Source organism: Nomascus leucogenys, chromosome 5 (genome assembly GCF_006542625.1).
Source record: "Nomascus leucogenys isolate Asia chromosome 5, Asia_NLE_v1, whole genome shotgun sequence".
Classification (NCBI taxonomy): Eukaryota; Metazoa; Chordata; class Mammalia; order Primates; family Hylobatidae; genus Nomascus; species Nomascus leucogenys.
Window position 1 is genome coordinate 124389820 of NC_044385.1, and position 20141 is coordinate 124409960.

The 20141-nt window shown below is 49.2% G+C and overlaps 1 protein-coding gene across 2 annotated transcripts in view; it reads right to left on the reverse strand.

Moving 5' to 3' along the window:
- Positions 1-20141, reverse strand: part of STK24 (serine/threonine kinase 24) — a 127098-nt gene that overhangs the window by 1967 nt on the left and 104990 nt on the right. For both annotated transcript variants that reach the window (XM_003279208.3, XM_003279209.3), the window contains exons 4-10: positions 19571-19679; positions 19146-19303; positions 11897-12082; positions 9537-9682; positions 7618-7741; positions 6263-6331; positions 3030-3166 (exon numbers count right to left, since the gene is read on the reverse strand). In XM_003279208.3, the coding sequence (XP_003279256.2) occupies positions 3030-3166; positions 6263-6331; positions 7618-7741; positions 9537-9682; positions 11897-12082; positions 19146-19303; positions 19571-19679 (929 nt within the window). The remainder of the gene's footprint in view (positions 1-3029; positions 3167-6262; positions 6332-7617; positions 7742-9536; positions 9683-11896; positions 12083-19145; positions 19304-19570; positions 19680-20141) is intronic.

The following is a 20141-nucleotide window of genomic DNA, read 5'->3' on the forward strand; positions in this document are numbered from 1 at the left end:
AATCTTATCTGCACTATAAGGTAGATAAGAGAATTCAGTAAGTTTATGACCTGGTATGACAACAGAAGGCAATGCACCCAAAGATGATGATGAGATTTGGGCTACAGGGGTGGGATCATGGGTAATTTCTGTGTCTTCCAAAAATTCTACAAGATTGTCTTTAGAATACAAAAAAGCGTGAGAACGGGGTCCCCTCAGACCACGATTCCCTCAACCATTTTACAACAGACTCCAAGTCACAGGTCCAGGAGAGATGGCTGAGGATGTCTTTGACCAGGCTTATCTCAAACGTTCCAATCTAGAGCTCCTCTTTTCAGGCATTTGAAATACTTGGCACTCTCTCCCAGAGAACAAATGGTTACATAAGGTCCTCCCAAAAGCACACGTTAGCCACGGAGCCTAAGACTCAACTATGAAGAAATACAAATGACTAAATCACGGGATGAGTTGATGTCACACAAAAGAATCCAAACATTAATTCCAGCTGAGACAGAAAGGCTCTGAAAATGCTTCAGAGGAGAGGCGGCTCTCATTTTTCCTACAGTCATCCACTGAAATAACGTGTTTGGAGCAAAACTGGCAGGAAGTCTAAACCATGGCCACCATGGTTTTGGCAGCCATCGAGGTGAACGCTCAGTGGGAGCTTCAGGAGCAGGGAAGGAAGAAGTTGGTACCACAGCCAAGCCTGCAGGGAGATGATAAGCACTTCAAGAGGCAGCTCATCTGAGGACAGAGGAGGAAAGAGGGGCACTCCTCATCACAGACAAAAGAAAGAGAGCACCAACTCGACCTCCCCCGTGCATCACTGCAGAGTAAAGTTTTAAACACAACACAGACATCAGGTAGCTGCAGACCCGCCTGAGGGTAAATAGGGTCAACCCCAGCCATGATGCCCAGTGAGCACGTAAAATGTGCTGCGTCTGAACGGAGATATGCTAAGTGTAAAATACACATCAATTCCAAAGACGGGCCTCCAAAAATGTAAAATATCTTATGGATGATTTTGGTATTAATGTTGAAATAATACTTTGGAACTGGCAGGTTAAAAAATGTATTGTTGAAACTAATTTCACTTCTTTTTGCTTTTTAAAAGTATGGCTACTAGAAAATGTAAAATTCTCTTTTTGTTTGGTTGTTAGAGACAGGGTCTCACTCTGTTGCCCAGCCTGGAGTGCAGAGGTGATCACAGCCATAGCCGCGAACTCCTCAGCTCGAGCAATTCTACAGCCTCAGCCTCCCAAGTAGCTAGGGCCACAGGTACAAGCCACCAAGCCTAGCTAAATTTTTTTTTTTTTTTTTGGTAGAGACAGGGTCTTGCTATTTTGCCCAGGCTGGTCTCAAGCTCTTGGCCTCAAGCGATCTTCCTGTCTGGGCCTCCCAAAGCATTGAGATTACAGGCGTGAACCACCACATCCAGCAGAAAACATGAAATTCTGTGTGTGGCCCCTATTGTACTTCTACTGGCCAGCACTGGTACAGATCTACTTGCCTTAACAACTGAAAGAAGAGGAACAGAGAGATAGGGGTCTGGGAATGGGAAACATGCATCAGTTCAACACATACAAGCCACACACTCTGTGCCCTGGAGCTGCTGGGGAAATCAAGTCACGTATATAAACCAATGGTTCATAACAATTTCAGGCAATTCTGGACAATGTGGAAAGTATCAGTTCTAAAAGTAATACTACAAAAGCAGAAAGCAAAACGCCCAACAAGACAGTAACAATCCTACCAGTTTCTGGTTTTGTTCTATTTGTTTTATTATAAGGCTCTTTCTAACGAGAAATGCATGCCACTAGAATGAGGTATGTGATGCTAAGTTTGAGAAATCAAAAAGTTTGTGTTCAGGCAAAAGATGGCTGACTTTTTAATTCTATTTTCCTTTATTCCTATATTGTTTTTAGTATCGAGGGAGGGATCATCCTTCAATTGCCTCAAAATTGAAGGCAGCCAAGTAAATCATTTTTATTTTCTAGCAACTTAAAAAGTTGAAATGTCTTACTAAGAAACCAGAGTTCAGAAGCATAAACCTGAAGTATCAGAACTGTGGTTTTCTCCTGCTGTCCCCACGTAGAGGGGCTCTTCACAGGACAGGAGGCAGCCCCTTCAATCACTTCCAAATAGCAAAAGGGACCTCACGTGTGCAAAACGTCTTTATGTACTGTCAGGTGGGATGCAGTCTCAGGAAAGACCTGGAAATCCTGCTCATGATCACAGAGGCTCAGCCAGCTTTGAGAGGCGCATCAGCCTGGACACCTGAAGATGAATGTCAAGACGGCAGCACGCCTGGTCCCCCTGGGGTGTGGAGGACAGCCTGGTGACAAATCACCCTCGGGTCACACAGAGCGGCTGCCTAGCACACATCCACTGCCTCCAAACGCCTTGCACTTGTGCCAGATGGCAGTCAGGAGGGGCTTGGTTCCCATGGATACTCCTACAAGCTGGGAGGCGGCAGGGAGGGCGAAGCTGTCACCCCACCGAGTCCTCACCCATAGTGCGTCCAACAGGTGGGGCCACTGGGCAGGGACAAAAGCTCCCTACAGGCTGGCACAGATGAGCCCCTACCAAGGAGGCTTCCAGACATGACACACACAGCTAAGACAGCAAACACACCTGCGCCCGCTCCCGCTGAGTTGACCACACCAAAGCTGCTGGCGTTTCTCACACTTGACTTTAAAGCCAAAAACCAGATAGATAGTTACACACATCTGGCTAAGAACGATCATTCTCTGGCCAATAATTAAGAGGAAACAGATATTTCACCACCATCCTGTATTTATGTGGTAAGAGCTACAAATGCACAAAGTCCTGTGGGCTTTTCCAGCCGTTTCCAGATTCAGATCCTTCATTCACATTGATTTCTAGAATTCAGAACAAAGTCTCCTCTAATTCAACTCTGTTGTCTACCCTGAGGCCTGCAAGATAACAGGAACAGATAGGCCAAGAATCAAGTACCAAACTCATCAACTGAGTCCCAGCCCAAGTGCAGGCCTCTCCTCCCCCAGCCCAGAGGGACCCTGGGTAGTTACCTCTGGAGCCGCTGCACGAGCTGGGCCACCATGGTGTCGGAGATGCCAGGGCATGCCTCCTCCGCTAGGTAGATGGCCCCTCGCAGCTCTTCAATGGACCCCAAGTTCCCTCCGCACGCCTGGCTCTTCTCCTTCAACTGAAAACACAGGAACAGGAAGAACAGCGTGAGGCGCACCAGCTGCAGAACTGGGAAGCATGTTTTTCAAGGAGCAAAACAGCACGTGGACCATGACACTACCCCAGCCCCAGGGTGTCCGGGAAAAGCTTTGGCTCGGGCTCCAGACCACTTCAAATTCCTTTTTTTTTTTTTTTTTTTTTTTCTTTGAGACGGAGTCTGGCTTTGTTGCTCAGGCTGGAGTACAGTGGTGTGATCTCAGCTCACTGCCACCTCCACCTCCTGGGTTCAAGCGATTCTCCTGTCTCAGCCTCCCGAGTAGCTGGGATTACAGGTTGCTGCCTCCACGCCCAGCTAATTTTTGTATTTTTAATAGAGACAGGATTTCACCATGTTGGCCAGGCTGGTCTCGAACTCCTGACCTCAAGTGATCCGCCCACCTCGGCCTCTCAAAGTGTTGGGATTACAGGCGTGAGCCACTGCGCCCGGCCCAGGTTCCTTTTGAAGAAAGGTGATTCAAATGCTCTGAGAGCAGTTATGTATACACAGGGCAATCGTCAGACCATAATCATTACTGTTCGAGGCCAGAAGAGAGACGACTAGCTCTCTGAGTGCCTTTCCCAAGTCTCACCGTGATGGACTGTCCTCTCTGTGCTCTTTTCCCATTTCAACCATAACCTTGTACCAGAAAAGCAATTTCAAAGCCTGTCGTTAAGTTATTCTGATCTCAACACTGCTTACTTCCTAATGTTAATGGGTTGGTTCTTAAACTCCAGCAAACTGCCTTTGTGATCCAGAGTAGTGTCAAAATATTCGATTTCATGTAAGTAAGTGGCAGCCTTAAATTCTGGGAATCTCCAGTGTCCTTCCTGGCACCTCTACTCCCGAGAGAAATCACAACAGTGCCTTCAGGCACTTCCCTAAGTTGAAGGTCAACTCTAAGTCTCTCTCTGGAGGCCCAAAAACATGAACTGTGAAAATAAGAGCTGTTCAAGTCAAGATACAGCATGGCTCAGAACTCGACAGAAGAGGCTCTTTGTGGTGGCTCCAGAGATGATGGACACCACCCCCTCTTCAGGGAAGAAAGAAACATCTCAGGCGACACTGAGCTTGGTTTTCAGGTTGTTGAACACATGCTGTCATTTCCAAACCCAGCCTTGCCTTAAGAGCAACGGCTTCTCTCTTCGCTACTGAAGGGGCAGGCAGGAACTAGAAGGGTCTGACCTTGGAGGGCCAATGGGTGCGGAGAGCATTTGTTCCTGAAGTTCTTGCTGCCGCAGAGGGCCACGCCACCGGCCCCAAGACAGCTACTTGTGTTTGTCTAGGACTCCCAATCACTTCACGGTATTTACAAGTCCCGAGAGGGTCATCTACAATCCAGCACTCTCCCTCCTGCCTGTGCCCCGCCCCTAAGTCTCAAAGAAGGAGCAAAGGCAGCAGAAGGGCCGCCCTGGGAGAGGGCCTGTCCCCTCGCTGTGTGGAACGTGCTGGACCCATCACTGACTTCAGGGAGCAACCTGACCTGTGCTCCCTGAAGGAAAGCAGAGACACCAATGCCCGTCTCCTCAATGTCCTCATCTGTAAGCATGGGGATATAATCCTTCTATTGGGCTTCTACAAGTATTGTATAAAATAATACACAATCAACACTCTGAACTCTAGGGTAGCAAATATCATTCTTAAAAATACACTGGGAAAGATGTCTGTGAGTTTAGCATTTGGTTAGCTGGAAAATCCAGGATATGACTGCATTTAGGATATGTCCTGAATAATTATGTCAAAGTTTCTTCATGGGCCCAGTAAAAAAAATAAACAGCCTCAGGTGAATGAAGAAGTCCATGCACTTTCCCTAACTGCCTGATTGACCCTATTCCAGCGGCCAATGGCAGGGCCGCAGGAGCAGAGCCTGGAAATCCCATGGGGCCAACTCCCATGGGACAAAATGAAGAGCAGGATGGCACTCAACCCGGACATCCTAGGTAGTAAGAACACAGGTGCCCAGAACCATGAGCCAGGGCTGAAGCCAGACATCATCCAGCAGAGCCTCCGTGTGCCCTGTGGCTTCCACGACACCTGCGGGCTCGGCTGCTTCCCCACTTGAAGCTGCAGGTGAGGCCTCGGGCTCTGGCCACAGCCCCTGCTCCTACCGGGCCCTGAGCTTGCCAGGTCAGAGGCCCTCAGACAAACCCTCCAGGGCACCTGCTGGGCAGGGCAACAGGTGAAGGCTCATTGGAGGGCTGGGAAGAGGCACTGGCAGGACCGTAGCTGGCCAGGCACAGCCCATGGCCAGGGGTCCCCCGCTGCGTGACGCAGGCACAGGGGAGGGGAATGAGCTCCTATGACCCTTCCTCCCCTGAGGGCCTCCCATTCAAGGACCAGGACCCCCAAACACAGCCGCAGTGGAAAACTGCCCAAAGAGGGGCGATCCCCACGCAAACAGATGCATGTGTGGCCCACAGTGAGTACCTCAAAAGCAGCCTCAGCCAGGGAGGGGCACAACAAGAAAAGGGGGGACTTCCAACTTATTTTCAAATCCGCTACTAAACAGATGCAGAACAACCTTCGTTCTTATATAGGCTACTTTTGAAAATCTCTCAAAACACGGCTACGGGAGCACTTTCCTCTGGGAGGGAGGCGCTGAACAGAGGGTGGGTGCGGGGAAGCCCGGAGCACAGCACTGCTGAGCAGAGGAGGGACTTCAGTGAAACATGTGGCTCAGGGGAGACCGGAAGACTCCAGGGCATCCACCTTCTCCTTAGAAGAAAGAATCTACTTTTCACATGGCCAGAAATTGGACTGAGGCAAAGAGAGCAGGCTGTACCCAATGAGATTTGCTAAAAAGCAGGGCAACGGGTGACATAGGGTCTCAGGCTGGGTCACTGTCATCCAGTCTACATGCTCCAGGCTGCGGCAAAGTGGGCATCACCCAGGACAGTGGGAGGCGCAAGGTGGTGCCTGACGCTGACAGCCTTTGGGAAGGCACCATGCAGGCTTTCCGAGCCTTTGCCAGCTTGTCTTAATGTCCCCAACTCTTACTGGCAACATCACCACTGAAGTGTGTCCAGCTTCTCCTTCCCCCCTCCCCTCCCACTCCGAAAAGGCCAGCCAGGTACCTACCTCTGCAAACAGAGGAGAAATAATTGTAGATAAACACTGAGAGAAAGGCCTCTTTGGGATGTCTTTCATCTTGGGAGAGAGGAAAAAAAAGTCATCAGAAACAGTTGACATTCACATTGGCAATAATGCAATAAACCTCCCTCCTGGATTATGGAAGCACAGGAGCTGCCTCTACACTTCACGCTGAGGAAATACCCTCTGCGCACCATGACATCTGAAGAAGACTATGGGCTGCCTCTCACTAGACTTCAAAGTTTCATCTGCAGTGACATGCAAAACCCACGCACCAGGGAAACAAGCATCTGGGTTCCATGTGGAAGGGGACTCTGTGTGGGCACAGGCAGTGAACTGGTTGGGTGTGGTGGCTCACGCCTGTCATTCCAACACTTTGGGAAGCTGAGGCAGGAGGATCACTTGAGCCCACGAGTTTGAGACCAGCTTGGGCAACATAGTGAGACCATGTTTCTATTTAAAAAAAAAAAAAGTTTTAAATAAACTGGACATGGTGTCACACGCCTGCAATCCCAGTTACTCAGGAGGCTGAGGTGGGAGGATCGCTTGAGCCCAGGAGTTTGAGGCTGAAGTGAGCTCTGATGGCACCACTGCACTCCAGCCTGGGTGACAGAGACCCTGTCTCAAAAAAAAAAAAAAAAAAAAAGAGAGACAAGTACTTTACTATTGAAACCCTGGAAACAGAAATCAGGTCAAGATTGGCCATTCCAAGTGATGTCTAGGACAGAGGCCAAGTTTCTACTTTTGCAACCTCTATTTGGACATTTAACACCTGTTCACTTATCAAAGCAGGACTTGTAGGGGACAGCCACTGGCCCACCCTGCCTGAGAGAAACTACACCACTATGCTTTACAAGACCCTAAATATACGGCCTTTCATAAATTTAACAGGCATAAAATCAATTAATCAAAATTGTTTTACATAAATATCGAAAGCAATGCATTTATTTATAAGGTCCTTCAAACTCAGTCACAAAATTATGATATGTATATAAGTAACCCCAACATGCACAACAGTCCCTCAAAGAGAGCTATGAAGTCATTTCATGGGTCACCCCCAAACCCCATGACATTGCCACGTCAGGACATCCTAACTTGATAGCAGGGTTGCAGAGAGCAGAATGGAGCAGCACAGAACAGATCAGAGGCCAGACTCCCTGGTGTGAACACCTGGATCATCGGACAGAACTAAAGCTCTTGATCTGTCCATCCCCTAGCAACGAAATTCCAGGATAGCTGCCACAAAGGACCCCACCCGCACCCACAGCAAGCTTCACACACAAGTGCCTCCAAAACACTGCACACTGAGGTCAGTGTGGCCATTCTGGAGTGAGCAGACATACCTTATTTCTGTCCAAGTCCGATGGCTGAAGAGCTCCATTCTCGAGATTCTTGGGATCTTTTTCTCGGATTGTGAAGATCCAGTCCCCAGAATCACTGCCCCCCGAGGCTTGACCATCTGTTTCTCTTAACACAGAAATGCAGGGAGATCCCATCAGTGCTCGCACACCTGCCCTGGGGGCACTGGGACGTTCAGGGGGAGGCCACCTGGGGACCTCCGAACCCACGCCCACCAGCCCCAAGTTCCCACCCATCACACCCTTGTCCAGTCCCTCTGGGATTTGCCAAAGTCCCCCACTGCCTCCTCCCTCACAGAGAAGAGACCATCGGGAGGTGGTTCGGCAACTCCCCGGTGTGCCAGTGTGTGCATGCCTGCCCTCCTCCTCCTGGAGGACAAGTCCCCCACCTCCCTGGGAACCCATCTCTGGGGCATCAGCTTCTCTCTGCTGGGCTCCTCCTCTCATCAGGGAAGCAGATGTCCCTGTGTTGGGCAGGGTGGCTCATGCCTGTCATTCCAACACTTTGGCCTCACCTCGGCTGTCTCTCAGCCCCAGTTCTGGGATTCACACTCACTGCCTCTATTTGGTACCCTCCACTCGCTCCAAAGCCCACCCATGTGCCTCCAAGCGCTCCCTCCTCCATCATGAGATGATGGTGTGCTGACCACTCCCTGTCCTGCGTGGGCCTCAGAGGCAATGAGCCCCAGGCCCCGCTGATCATCCCCTGAAGCCTGTGACCCCACTGAACCTGCACCTCCTCCCGCCCCTCGGCCACACCTCTCCCCTCTCACTCACAGGCGGAGCCTCACCCTCACACTGGCTTCCCTAGAGGGCCAGCCTCACTCCCCCGCATGCCCCAACTGACACACTTTGTTCTCTCGGCTCAAGTGACCTCCACAGAGCAGTGGGCCCTAAGCCAGCTTCACCTGCCCAGCTTTCTCACCTGAACTCCACAGCTAGGTGCCACTTCACACTGGACGTCTCCTCCTGGACAACTCAGACTCACACATGGTCCACCCCACACTCGGCTTCCCGCACCACACATCAGAACACCTGGTGCCACGCTGCTGCAGCCTGGAACATCGGCTTCCCTCCTTCACCCAAATCCACCGCCGCGTCCTGGCTCTCCAAACCTCTTTCCAGTCTCTTTATCTTGTCATCCCTGTTGCTACCCCAGCAATCTCCCAATGGCAGTACCTCAAGAACTTCCAAGGGCAGTGGTCTCAACCTTGGCTTTAAACTGGAATCACCTAGAGACCCTGAAAAACCACTTAGGGTCTCATCCCCAGAAATCCTCATTCAACTGGCCTGGCACATGGACCTGCACTGTGGGCCAACTTTAACTCCTGCCAAGGCATGCACGAGAACAGACGAGTCCCACGCTCGGACTTCCAGACACAAGCCTGCCCGACCACCTCCCCCAGCCCTCCCCACACAAATGGCTCCAGCCCCACTCCGCCTCTTAAGCCAAGGGAATTCCTAGATGCCGAACTTGACAACAGTTCTCAGTAAGTCACTCCTGGTACAGAAGCTTCTACCAGCCACAACAGAGAATCACAAACACGTGCATTTCTGGCCTTTCAGACATCCATGTAAAGCAGTTTCACCTGATCAGGATTTTAAGAACAGGAAGTTTAATGGAAAACAAAACAGAACAGAACAGAACGAAACAAAACAGAATGAAACAGCCAGGTCCAGTTCCCCAGACCACAGAGTTCACTTGCAGGAACTCCACCAGCAAAGTCAAGAGGCTAAACAACTCCCAAACAGGCCCAGGCTGTGTCTAACACAACAATTGCCACCAACCTGGACTGTCTAAAAAAAAAAAAAACTCCACAGAAAATGAAACCCACACCAAACAAGTGACAAAGACCAACGGATCCCTCCCACACACGTGCTCGGGTCGCTCTGGGCCAACTTACGCGTCAGAATCCTCGGAGCTCGAGTCGTCATGGCTCTGCTCAGCCTTCCATCTCTTGTACCTGTCGATGAGCTCGGTCAAGTAGGAAGTTTTCTTTGCATTGCGTAGTATAAACTTGTGCTTCAATAACTCCTTAGCAGTGGGTCTCTGGAAAAACACACACAACAACGAAAGTATGAGATGAAGTTCTTGGTCCTACCCCAAAGGACAGACTTCCGCCTCAAAATGTTGACCTGCCACACTGACACCTGATGGCTGGGCTCTACTCCACAGCTCTTCTCACTGCGACTCACCCAACGATGAGTCACTCAGGATCTACGCCTGGGCTCTGGGTGCTGTGGTGGGCAGGGCACTGCCTGTCCAAGGAGGTCCCTAATAAATGCATTTTCACAGAAAACTCTGCACAGAGCTTCACAGGGATCATTAAAGAGAGCTTATCTCCTAGTTTATAAAATAGTTTATGACAAATCCTGACAAAATACATGTTCTGTGTCACTTTAACTTTTTTTTTTTTTGAGACAGAGTTTTGCTCTTGTTGCCCAGGCTGGAGTGCAGTGGCGCGATCTCAGCTCACTATAACCTCGCCTCCCCAGTTCAAGCGATTCTCCTGCCTCAGCCTCCTGGGTAGCTGGGATTACAGGCCTGCGCCACCATGCCCGGCTAATTTTTTGTATTTTTAGTAGAAACGGGATTTCACCATGTTGGCCAGGCTGGTCTTGAACTCCTAACCTCAGGTGATGCACCCGCATCGGCCTCCCAAAGTGCTGGGATTACAGGTGTGAGCCGCCATACTGGGCAGCTTTGTTAACTTTCTGTTTTAATGTTTGGCCACATCCAACCACATAATAGGAATGTCAATTTGGAATTATCTCAAAGAAACTAGAAAGGAGCCAGGAGATGCCCTTTTTCCTGTCTGCTGAAAGAGCAGCTGGGTGCACTTCATCACCAACTTTCCCAGTTTAGAAGGGCTGTTTCCCAGGTCCCTCCCTCCCCTCCCTCGTGATTGGGCTGAGGATTCCACCCATGCCCTGGGCTCAGCATGGCCATCACAAGCAGCACCTCGTCAACTGCCTGCCTTGACAACAGTGACAGGGAATGTGCTTCCCAAGGAAACCAGCATGGCCCAAATGGGAACAGACAGCAGGAACACCCAAACACCAAGTTGAACTGAGTTCCCCCTCACTCCAAATTACAAAAGCTTGATTACAAGAACCAAGCACGTTTTCAGATTAAAACTCATCAGAAACCTGGATCACCTCAAGTATTCTCCCTCCCTGTCCACCCAAGGGTGAAACCCCAACTACCCCGGAGGTGCTCCTATTCTCGCCTCTCAGCCAGCTCCTCGGTAGCTGTGGGGTAGAGCTCTGTGTGCTGGGGCATAAGCCTGTACAGGACACGTGCTTTGTACGGGAAGACATGCCTGCACACGTCTCCACCGGTGCTGGTGCATGGTGGCTGCAACAAACATCGAAATGCAGAGCATTGTGGCATGCAGGACAAGCCCCGCCACCACCCGACGCTGATGTGGTCATCAAACGCTGGTGTGGTGGTCTCAGCCTGCATCTCCTTAGAGGTACTTAGAAAATGTTGCATTCCCCATTTAATTCCTTTACCAGAACTGGCATATTAGGAAACCATGATGCTCTTATAAAAGTGACCACCCATTTTTACATAAGAGTTAAGAAAAGGGGGGCTCAGCTTGGCCTTCAGCTAACTCTGCTGGAAAACTCAGAAAGAAAACAAGGACATATGGTGCTACCTCCAACACCAACACACACACACTACTTTCAAAGAAATGTCCTAATTCAGACAGAAAATGAGGTAAAGCCACACAGTCGTTACTGCTGTATGGCTCTGCCAGAGTCTATTAAACCTAAAAAGAGAAAGTAGGCAGGAAGGGGAAGGGGGGAAGCAAAGAGGGTGGCTTGGTTATATTTTCTAATCTTTTGTTTCTTAACACATGCCACCTGGAAACTGAAAACATTTACTTTAAAGACATATTTAGCCATTTGTTTCCAGCTAACCTTTGCCATTACTAAAAACAGTGTAACAGTTTATGGCCTGATCCTCTATAAATATTAAACATTTATGATTCCACATTTAATATTAAGGAGAATATTCTTCAGATTCAATGAAGTATGAGACGGTAGAAATCTAAAAGAAAATAAGGAGATTGTTAATACTTAATATTTAAAATGTATTTGCAAACCAAAGAAGTCAATCATACTTATTTAGAAAAAGAAAAATGAATAATACCAGGAAGACAGCTGAAAAGAGTGATTAAAGCAATCCCAACAGGACGTATCTCAACCAAGTCAAGCCGCACACGAGGAGGTACGCTGTGATCCCTGGCAAACTTACAAAGCTCGGCTCCTTATTCAAACAGGCCTCCACAAACTCCTTGAGGGGTTTACTGTAGTTTCCTTCCAACGTCGGTGGGTTGTTCTTTGGAATGAGGAATAAAACTTTCATGGGGTGCAGTTCGGAATGAGGTGGTTCCCCTCTTGCAAGTTCAATAGCTGTTATGCCCAGGGACCAGATGTCTGCCTGCAACAAGAAAAGCATCTTTACAAACACCAAGCAGGAATCAATTCCAATACACGGTATTTAGGGGGAAAATGGTAACACGTCTCAACACTTCTGAGGTTTTGAAAAAGGTATTTTTAACTGATATTTAAAAACATAAGCCCTCGCTATAATTTCAAAAGAGACAACAGGAGAAACTGTAATATGCCAAATGTTTTCTACCTCTACATGGAGATGGCTTATCAATTCTCTCCTACTCGCCTCCTGCTGGATGTCTTCGGCATTCCCCGTGGAGTCCCCGGAGCCAGCAGGACGGGTAAGAGAGGTGAGCAGAGAGGAGGAGTCCGGAGTGGGTGTGTGCTCGCAAGTCACCCCTCCAGCAGTGCTTAGAACTTAGGGCACAGCTCTGAGGTTGAGAGTGGGCACCTTGGTCTCAAGGGACCTGGGTTGAAATGCCAGTTCTACAAAGTCCTGTGACATTAGATGAAAGAGCTAACCTCTGAGCCTTGTTTCCCTCATCTGTAGAATGGAGGTGGAAGAGGAGGAGGCGGCCACGCAAGGTGCCTTACAAGGCGCCCAGAATTTTAAAAAGTTTATTATGAAAATGTTCAAACATACAAAGAACTGAGAAGTATTAATATAATGCATCCTCATCTACCTATTGCATGAATTTAGTAATTAACATCTTGCCATACGAGCTTTGTCCATGTGTTCCCCGAATATATTTTAAAATCAGTCGTCATGACATTTCCCCCGGAGTACTTCAGTGTGCCAATATACGGACTTTTTACTACCTGTCAGTGCCTGAAATTAACACAAATTCCTTAATGTCATGTATAATTAAATGTTCTCAGCTGTTCAAAAACAGTCATTCCATGGCTGGTTTATCTGGATCAGGATCCAAACAAAGTCCACAGGGTACAACTGACTGCCAGGTCGCTAAGGCTCTTTCAACCTACAACAGTCCTCTCCCCAGTCTCCCCAGTGGCATCAACTTAAAGAAACAGGTCCCAAATTCTGGATTTGTCTGGTGGTTTCTTCCTGGTGTCATTTACTGTGTCTCTCCAGTGCCTGCATTTTCTGCCAAATGTCCCAGAGGAGACATCTGCAGAAGCCGTGTGGCCCCACTAGGACATCTCAGGTCCAGCTGCCCCACCTCCTTCTGCCCAGCACAGGCCTGTGGCACAACCAAGCAGTTAGGCAAAGGAATGAATTCGTTGAACGTGTCATGTCAGTGAGAAGAGCCAGGCCATCTTAAGAGGAACTTGACAGCTGATGAGACATTGACAGCAGGTGACACCAATCCCCAAACAGGACAGAAGCTGACAATGAGGCAGGACATAGTCCTATACGGGCTGGCAAAAGACGACTTGGGGACTGGGGTAGAGAACACGCCTGAGTCTGGTACAGCTTTCCTGCTGTTCTCACTGTGCACTGTAATCCATCATTATTCCAAGAACTTCAGTGAGAATCGAATACATCTCTCACACTCACTCTACAGCAAGGAAATGCACAGGCTGAAGCATCGTTGTGGCTGCAGGGTGCTTTAACTATCCAGAAGACCCACTTACCATGTTCCTGCAGCCTCAGCGAGTACCAGAAATCCCTACTGGAAGCCCCCGAGCCCAGCAGTCCACAGGAATGATGCCTACAGCATGTTCTATTTCCTTACTCTCAGTGAAGATGAAAAGCTGCCAGCATGTCTTGTTCTAAATTCTTTCTACTAAATCTTGTACTGAAGGGGTTAGTCTAGAAGAGCTGATGTTAGAAGTAATACTATTCTCCCTCCCTCTACAACTTGGACTCTTTGCTTTATTTTGCATTGCGTTATCTTAAAAATCAGCAGAAATGCAACTGATCCCAGTGTCTTGCCCTTAGGAGGGGGAAGCAGGTGCACGGGAGCACAGGGCTGGCGAGCACCCAGAACTGTGGCAGCAGCAGGAGGACAGGAGTGAGCAGGCACAAGGAGGGGAGAGGCAAGAAAGAGGCGGCGATCGTGACTCTTCATGCGGCAGCGGTTCTCCATGCCAACAGGTGGCTCTCAAGTTTGTGTGATTCCACATCTGTCTGCTTCCCCCAGGCCTCTCAGATTTCGTTACAGCTACTGCTATTTTCAAAGCATGCTGTCTCCTGGCCATACAGACCCAGAGCCTTCTCATTTTTAAGGGTACATAATAGTTATACAAATTTTGGCGGTACATGTGACATTCTGGTACAAGTATACAGTGTGTAACAATCAAATCCGGGTAGCTGGGATCCCCCTCACCTCAAACACGGCTCATTCCTTTGTGTTGGGATATTCCCAATCTTCTCTTCTGGCTATTTGAAACACAATAAATTATTAACTACGGTCACCCTATTGTGCTACTGAACATTGTCTCTGACGGACGCCTCCAGACCCCCAAGCACCTCTCAACCAGCTAAACGCACTCGGTGACTGGCAGGCAGGCCCCGACAGAGGCCGATCTCTGCTGAGAGTACATCGGTGAAACGCTTGCCTTGGTTTTACTCAGAGGCCCGAGGACTTGCTTTTCAGGTTCAGGGAGAGACAATAAGCAGGCGGCAGCCAGCACCGAGGAGCGAACGCCTGCTTGCGAACGCCAGTGTGTGCCACAGGAAGTTCACTGAGAAAACCCCTGCCGGCCCCATCTGAACGCAACCCACATATCATTCCCCTGGCTTCCAAGGAGGGCAGCTGGTACAGCACCATCAAGAACAAACATGGGGGCCAGGCGCAGTGGCTCACGCCTGTAATGCCACCACTTTGGGAGGCCGAGGCAGGCAGATCACTTGAAGCCAGTTCGAGATCAGCCTGGCCAACATGGCGAAACCCCATCTCTACTAAAAATACAAAAATCAGCCAGGCATGGTGGCCTGCACCTGTAGTCCCAGCTACTCGGGAGGCTGAGGCAGGAGAATCATTTGAACCTGGGAGGAAGAAGTTGCAGTGAGTGAGATCATAAGTCTGGGTGATAGAGAAAAGGGCATCCTCCCAGGCAGCCACGCCAGGGGCACGAGGGTCACCCAGCTCCTCAGGATCCCCTCTTTTGACCCTCCTAAATCCAGCCACAACCCAGGGTGTATGGTTCCTGGGCTCTCAGCACCCTGCATCCCCTCTACCCCTCCTAACTTTGGATTAGTCTAAAGGGATCTCTTCTACCCAGGACTTCTGTAGGGGGCTCCCACATGGTCTTCCTGCCTGCTGGCTCTCCCACCAGACATCCAACTATGACTAATTTGGAATCCTGGACTGGCACGTGAATCAATGGCAAGCAGTTTGGCATACAAATCGAAAGCCACAAAAATATCCAAACTTGTTAAAACCAATTACTTCGACTCCTAGGCATCTCTACTACATTTTAAGTTTGGAAAATGGTATATGCTGCCCAAAATATTCAATAGCAGCATTACTTACGTTCAACCTCAGAAGAATGATTAAGTTGCTATGGCACATTAACTTAATGAAGTAGGATGTATTCAACAATGTGTTGATAGGGAAACTCATAAATATAACTGAGTTTGTCTATTACTGCTTCTAGGAAAAATGACAGCAGATCAAGAACTTGTGTCCGAGGTTTTTTTGTGTCTTTTGGCGGGGGGTGGGGGGAACTCACTCTGTCACCCAGGCTGGAGCCTCAACCTCCCAGGCTCAAGCCATCCTCCCACCTCAGCCTCCTGGATAGCTGGGACTATAGGGCACATCACCATGCCCAGCTAATTTTTAAATTTTTTGTAGAGGTGGGAGTCGGGGGGCGGGGGGGTCTTGCTTTGTTGCTCAGGTTGGTCTTGAACTCCTGGCCTCAAGCTATCCTCCCACCAGGGCCTCCCAAAGTGCTGGGATTATAGGCGTGAGCCACTGTGCCTGGCCTATGTCTGAGTTTTAAAGTAAACTTTATGTGGGGAGCAGGCAGTCATCTTCCAAAGCAATTAAAATGAGGTGGAAGGAGAGACCTGTTTGGGGCCATTTGGGAAAGATATGAAATTAGACATTAAGACACTGCTCACAGAGAAAACTAACAGTGGTTTCTAATATAAGCTCCAGTCAAAAGCTGCAAATGCACACATTAACTGCGAATGAATCTTCTCCTGGGGCACGCTCCTAAGTGACCACCCTGAGTTCTTTGTTACTGATGGTTCAGGACTCTCCTTGACATTGGGAGAGGTGGGGATCTATGCAACAGCATCATACCTCTTCACAGTATCATGTCAAATGAAGTATGCTGGCTACACATCTGAATATATAATTTAAGTGATTTTTTTTAATTATATAAAGAAAATAATTCTAGAAGAAACCAATCAACTCTATAATCAAGAAGAAGAAAACCAGGGATAACCCTAAGTCACAGCTGTAATTAATCAAAACAAAATCTCATTTTGATATAAGCTTATTACTTAAGCAGATGCAGTCTTTAGGAATACACTTGTAACTGGCATCTGGAGGTGTACCTGATGTTTATGACCATTAAGAGCAACACAAGGTTGACCAAAGTGGCCCAACATTACTCATGTGAAAATAAAGCCTGCTGTCTCCTGGTTCATTCTTCCCTGGCCCTCAGGGCTCATCCTCCCAGCCAGGCCTGTGGGCAATTCCTGATGCGTAGGCAGGGGCAGGGAGGCTGTGGGCTCAGTGCCCAGTGACAGGAAGGGCTGGTACGCAGTGCAGTGGACAGGCTGGCTGCCTGGGTTCTGGCAGCCCACTGGCCCATCCCACCACGCTTTCACTCATCTTCACCAATGCTATTTCGTTCCATCAATGCATCACCAGTTTCCACTTTTCACCATGGTTACACTGCAAACCAAGCGCAATCCATTCGCTAACATACCATCATAATAATCTTACAAGGAAAAAGGGAGATTAGAGTTCTTCAGCCCAAGACCTTCCTCAAGTGTTGAAACCAGAGGCTTCTTCGAAGTGAGCACAGTTATCTCTCTTGGCACCATCTCCAAAGGATGGGGACTCCTTCAAACAAACCAAACTTCCCTAGATCACCTTTTACACCAATTAGAGCTGTGCATTTATTCTTTCAAAACTCTTTTAAACCTCTCTCAGCTTGCATCTCAACTAGAACGCCATCTTGCCAGGGCCCAACCCTGAAATGGCCGCACGCTGAGGTGGCCACACCACGCTGAGGTGCCCACGCCTTCTGCCCCGCCACTCTCTAAGGATATTTCTCACCTAAGGCAGGTAACTCACTGAAAATGGTGACTACAACACAGCATGCTTGCTCCTAAGGTGCTGTTAATTCTTCCTGTTTACTGTCAGTCTACCCCGTATGAATTTAAAATATACAGGAGAAGAGACTTTTGTTCTTGTCTACTCTGGTATTACTGGAATCTAGAAACATGTGCCTAAACAGAGTGGGTTAAATGAATCAATATGAAATAAATAATGAAAGAGAGAGAGAAGGAAGGAAGGGGAGGAAGTAAAGGGGGAGGAAAGGAGGGAGGAAGAGAAGAAAGGAAGGAGGGAGGGAGAAAGGGAGGGAAGGAGGAAGGGAGAAAGGGAGGGAGGGAAGGAGGGAGAAAGGGAGGGAGGGAGGGAGGAAAGGAAGGAGGGAGAGAGGGAAATCTAAGATCAGAGTCCTCAGTCACATGGTAGATCAGCTAATTTACTACAAAGAATGAGAAGAGAATAATCGAGGTGGTATCATCCAATGAGTTAAGAAACATGGGTTCTAGTCTCAGCCTTGCCAAAATCTACACAGATGAACTTTGATAAATGGGCTCAGCTTAAAATAAAGAGAATGGACTAAACGTTTAAGTTCCTGGTCGAGTCCTAAAATTACATGACCCCAGGAAAAGGTCAACAGCCAAAGTGGCTGCAGATGAGAAGCAGCCAAGGTGGTGTCCCTCCCACGTGGGGTAGAGACACTCCCAGGTAGGGCACACACCCAAGACCAGCCAGGTCTGCTATGTGGGGCGTGTGGGAACCCACTAGTCACTCACCAGCCAGTGGCTGTCAAGGCCATCATAGTGCTCAGAAAAGTCACGGCCACCGCTACCACTCAACAGTGAGACAGGCTCACTCCTCCCATGGTGGAACCAGGTACGCCTGCCTCTTGAGCTACAACCTGGACACTTTCCAACAGTCTATAGCTTGCAACGGTGACCTGGGTCTGCAGGGAAAGTCACCTGGTGCTTCTTGTACTATGTTTAACAAGGTGGGAAGTCTACTGGGCACTGGGAAGATTTCTGTTTAAAAGCAGCAGCAAGGTTCGGCCTCTATGCATATCTGAGTTAGGTATTTGTTTGCTCAGAAAGTTGGGGCCCAGGAAAGCCAATTCTCCGTGGATCATGTGGCCTTTTAACTGCGTACAGGGTCCTGAGAAGAGCAGACTGTGGGAAACGAAGTTAAACCAGAGCCCCAGGAGGCAAAGTCCCGGGATTTTTTGTCCCATCTAATGAGTTCACAAAAGTGGAGGGCAACAGAGAAAAAGAATATGAGAAAAATTCGGAGAGTGTCCCTAATACAGGACAAGTAAAAACAGTGGGAAGAACGGGTTAGGGTTTCATCACATGTTGACAAGCACAGGCTGGGAACGAGACTCCTCAGAACTAAAAATAATAGGAAGACCCTGCAGCAGTCACTCATCAAAGCACTGTTCTTGCTCCATTCTCACACTTCCGTGGACTCCCTCCCTTTCTCTTGTGGGAGCCCCTTTCTCTACAGGCCCCTTCAAGGTTGCAGATTCCATGCACTTGCACTTAGACCCCCAGCTGTGCCCAGACAGCAGGTGGAGCCCCTCTGCAACCGCACACGCCTCCACCCCTCGCCACCGTGGCCCTTCTGTTCCTCCCACCCCCCTCCGAACCTGCTCTGTCCTGTGTCCCCACTGCCACCAAACACACATGGCCTGAGCTAAAAACCTCGATCATGGTGGGCTGGATCAGCAAAGCGTATTAAATGATACAGCAGGAGACAGAGGAGAAAACTGTTTGTAACCAAGGTTGAAGAAATTACCTTTATGACCTACCTCAAGGTACCAGCTTCGTTCCAACTTAGAAAAGCTACCAGGCTAAAGAACAAAAGGTGGGGGCCCTCCATACCTCGTGAGGCACGGCGCCGCCCTCACCTTCCCCTCACCTTCGAGTCATAGGCCGACTGTTTGATGACCTCGGGTGCCATCCAGAAAGGGGTGCCCACGAAGGTGTTCCTTTTGATCTGGGTGTCCGTCAGCTGGCCGGCCACGCCAAAGTCCGCCAGCTTCACCTCACCATGCTCAGACAGCAGGACATTGGCCGCTGCAAAAGAAAGCCAAGGGGGCCCTGGGCGGCATGGACTTACAACTCCGTGCACTGCCACAAGCGCGTCTTCTCCCCGGCTAGGTGGCGAGCCCACCGAGAACAGGCACTGGGGGCTACACTTTTTGTCAGACCCCCTCAAAGCCAGCCCAGGCAAGGCAAACGTGCAGGACAAATGGGTGCAGGCACCTTCCCTTGAAAAGGCTTCAGTGCAATCCCACCACTGCCTTTGGTATTTCAAAGGAATGCAAATGGATGTCCTCTTACCTTTAATGTCTCTATGGATTTTCTTCTCCGAATGGAGATAATCAAGTCCTTTCAGTATTTCTCTTAATATAGTAGCGATCTGGGTTTCATCTAACGGGCCAGGTTCTAACTAAGAAGAGAAAAAAATTCTTAAAGTTATTTAAATGATTATCTTATGAAAAGTTTGAGATAAAACAGAAACACTATCCATGTTAACGGACAAGGGTAATTAAAACCTGAAATCTTCTTCACTTAAAACACATGATTTTGCCCTAACAATTACAGTCCACTGAGGGACCCTTAAAAAAACAAAGGGCCCGAGAAAACGGCTTTGCTGAATGAAGCCAAGCCAGCCAAGAAGCCAAGCGGAGCCAATGAGAAAGCCCGCGGCCCCGCCTGCGGCTGCAGCTGACCACAGGGCGACCCCCTGGCCACGGCAGGGGCGGGGCGCAGGCTGAGCCAGTGAGGAAGCCCGCAGCCCCGCCTGCGCCTGCAGCTGACCAAAGGGCACCCCTCTGGCCATGGCAGGGGCGGGGTACAGGCTGGGGATTTCACTCCAGGAAACAAACAGCCTAGAGACTCACAGAGCAGC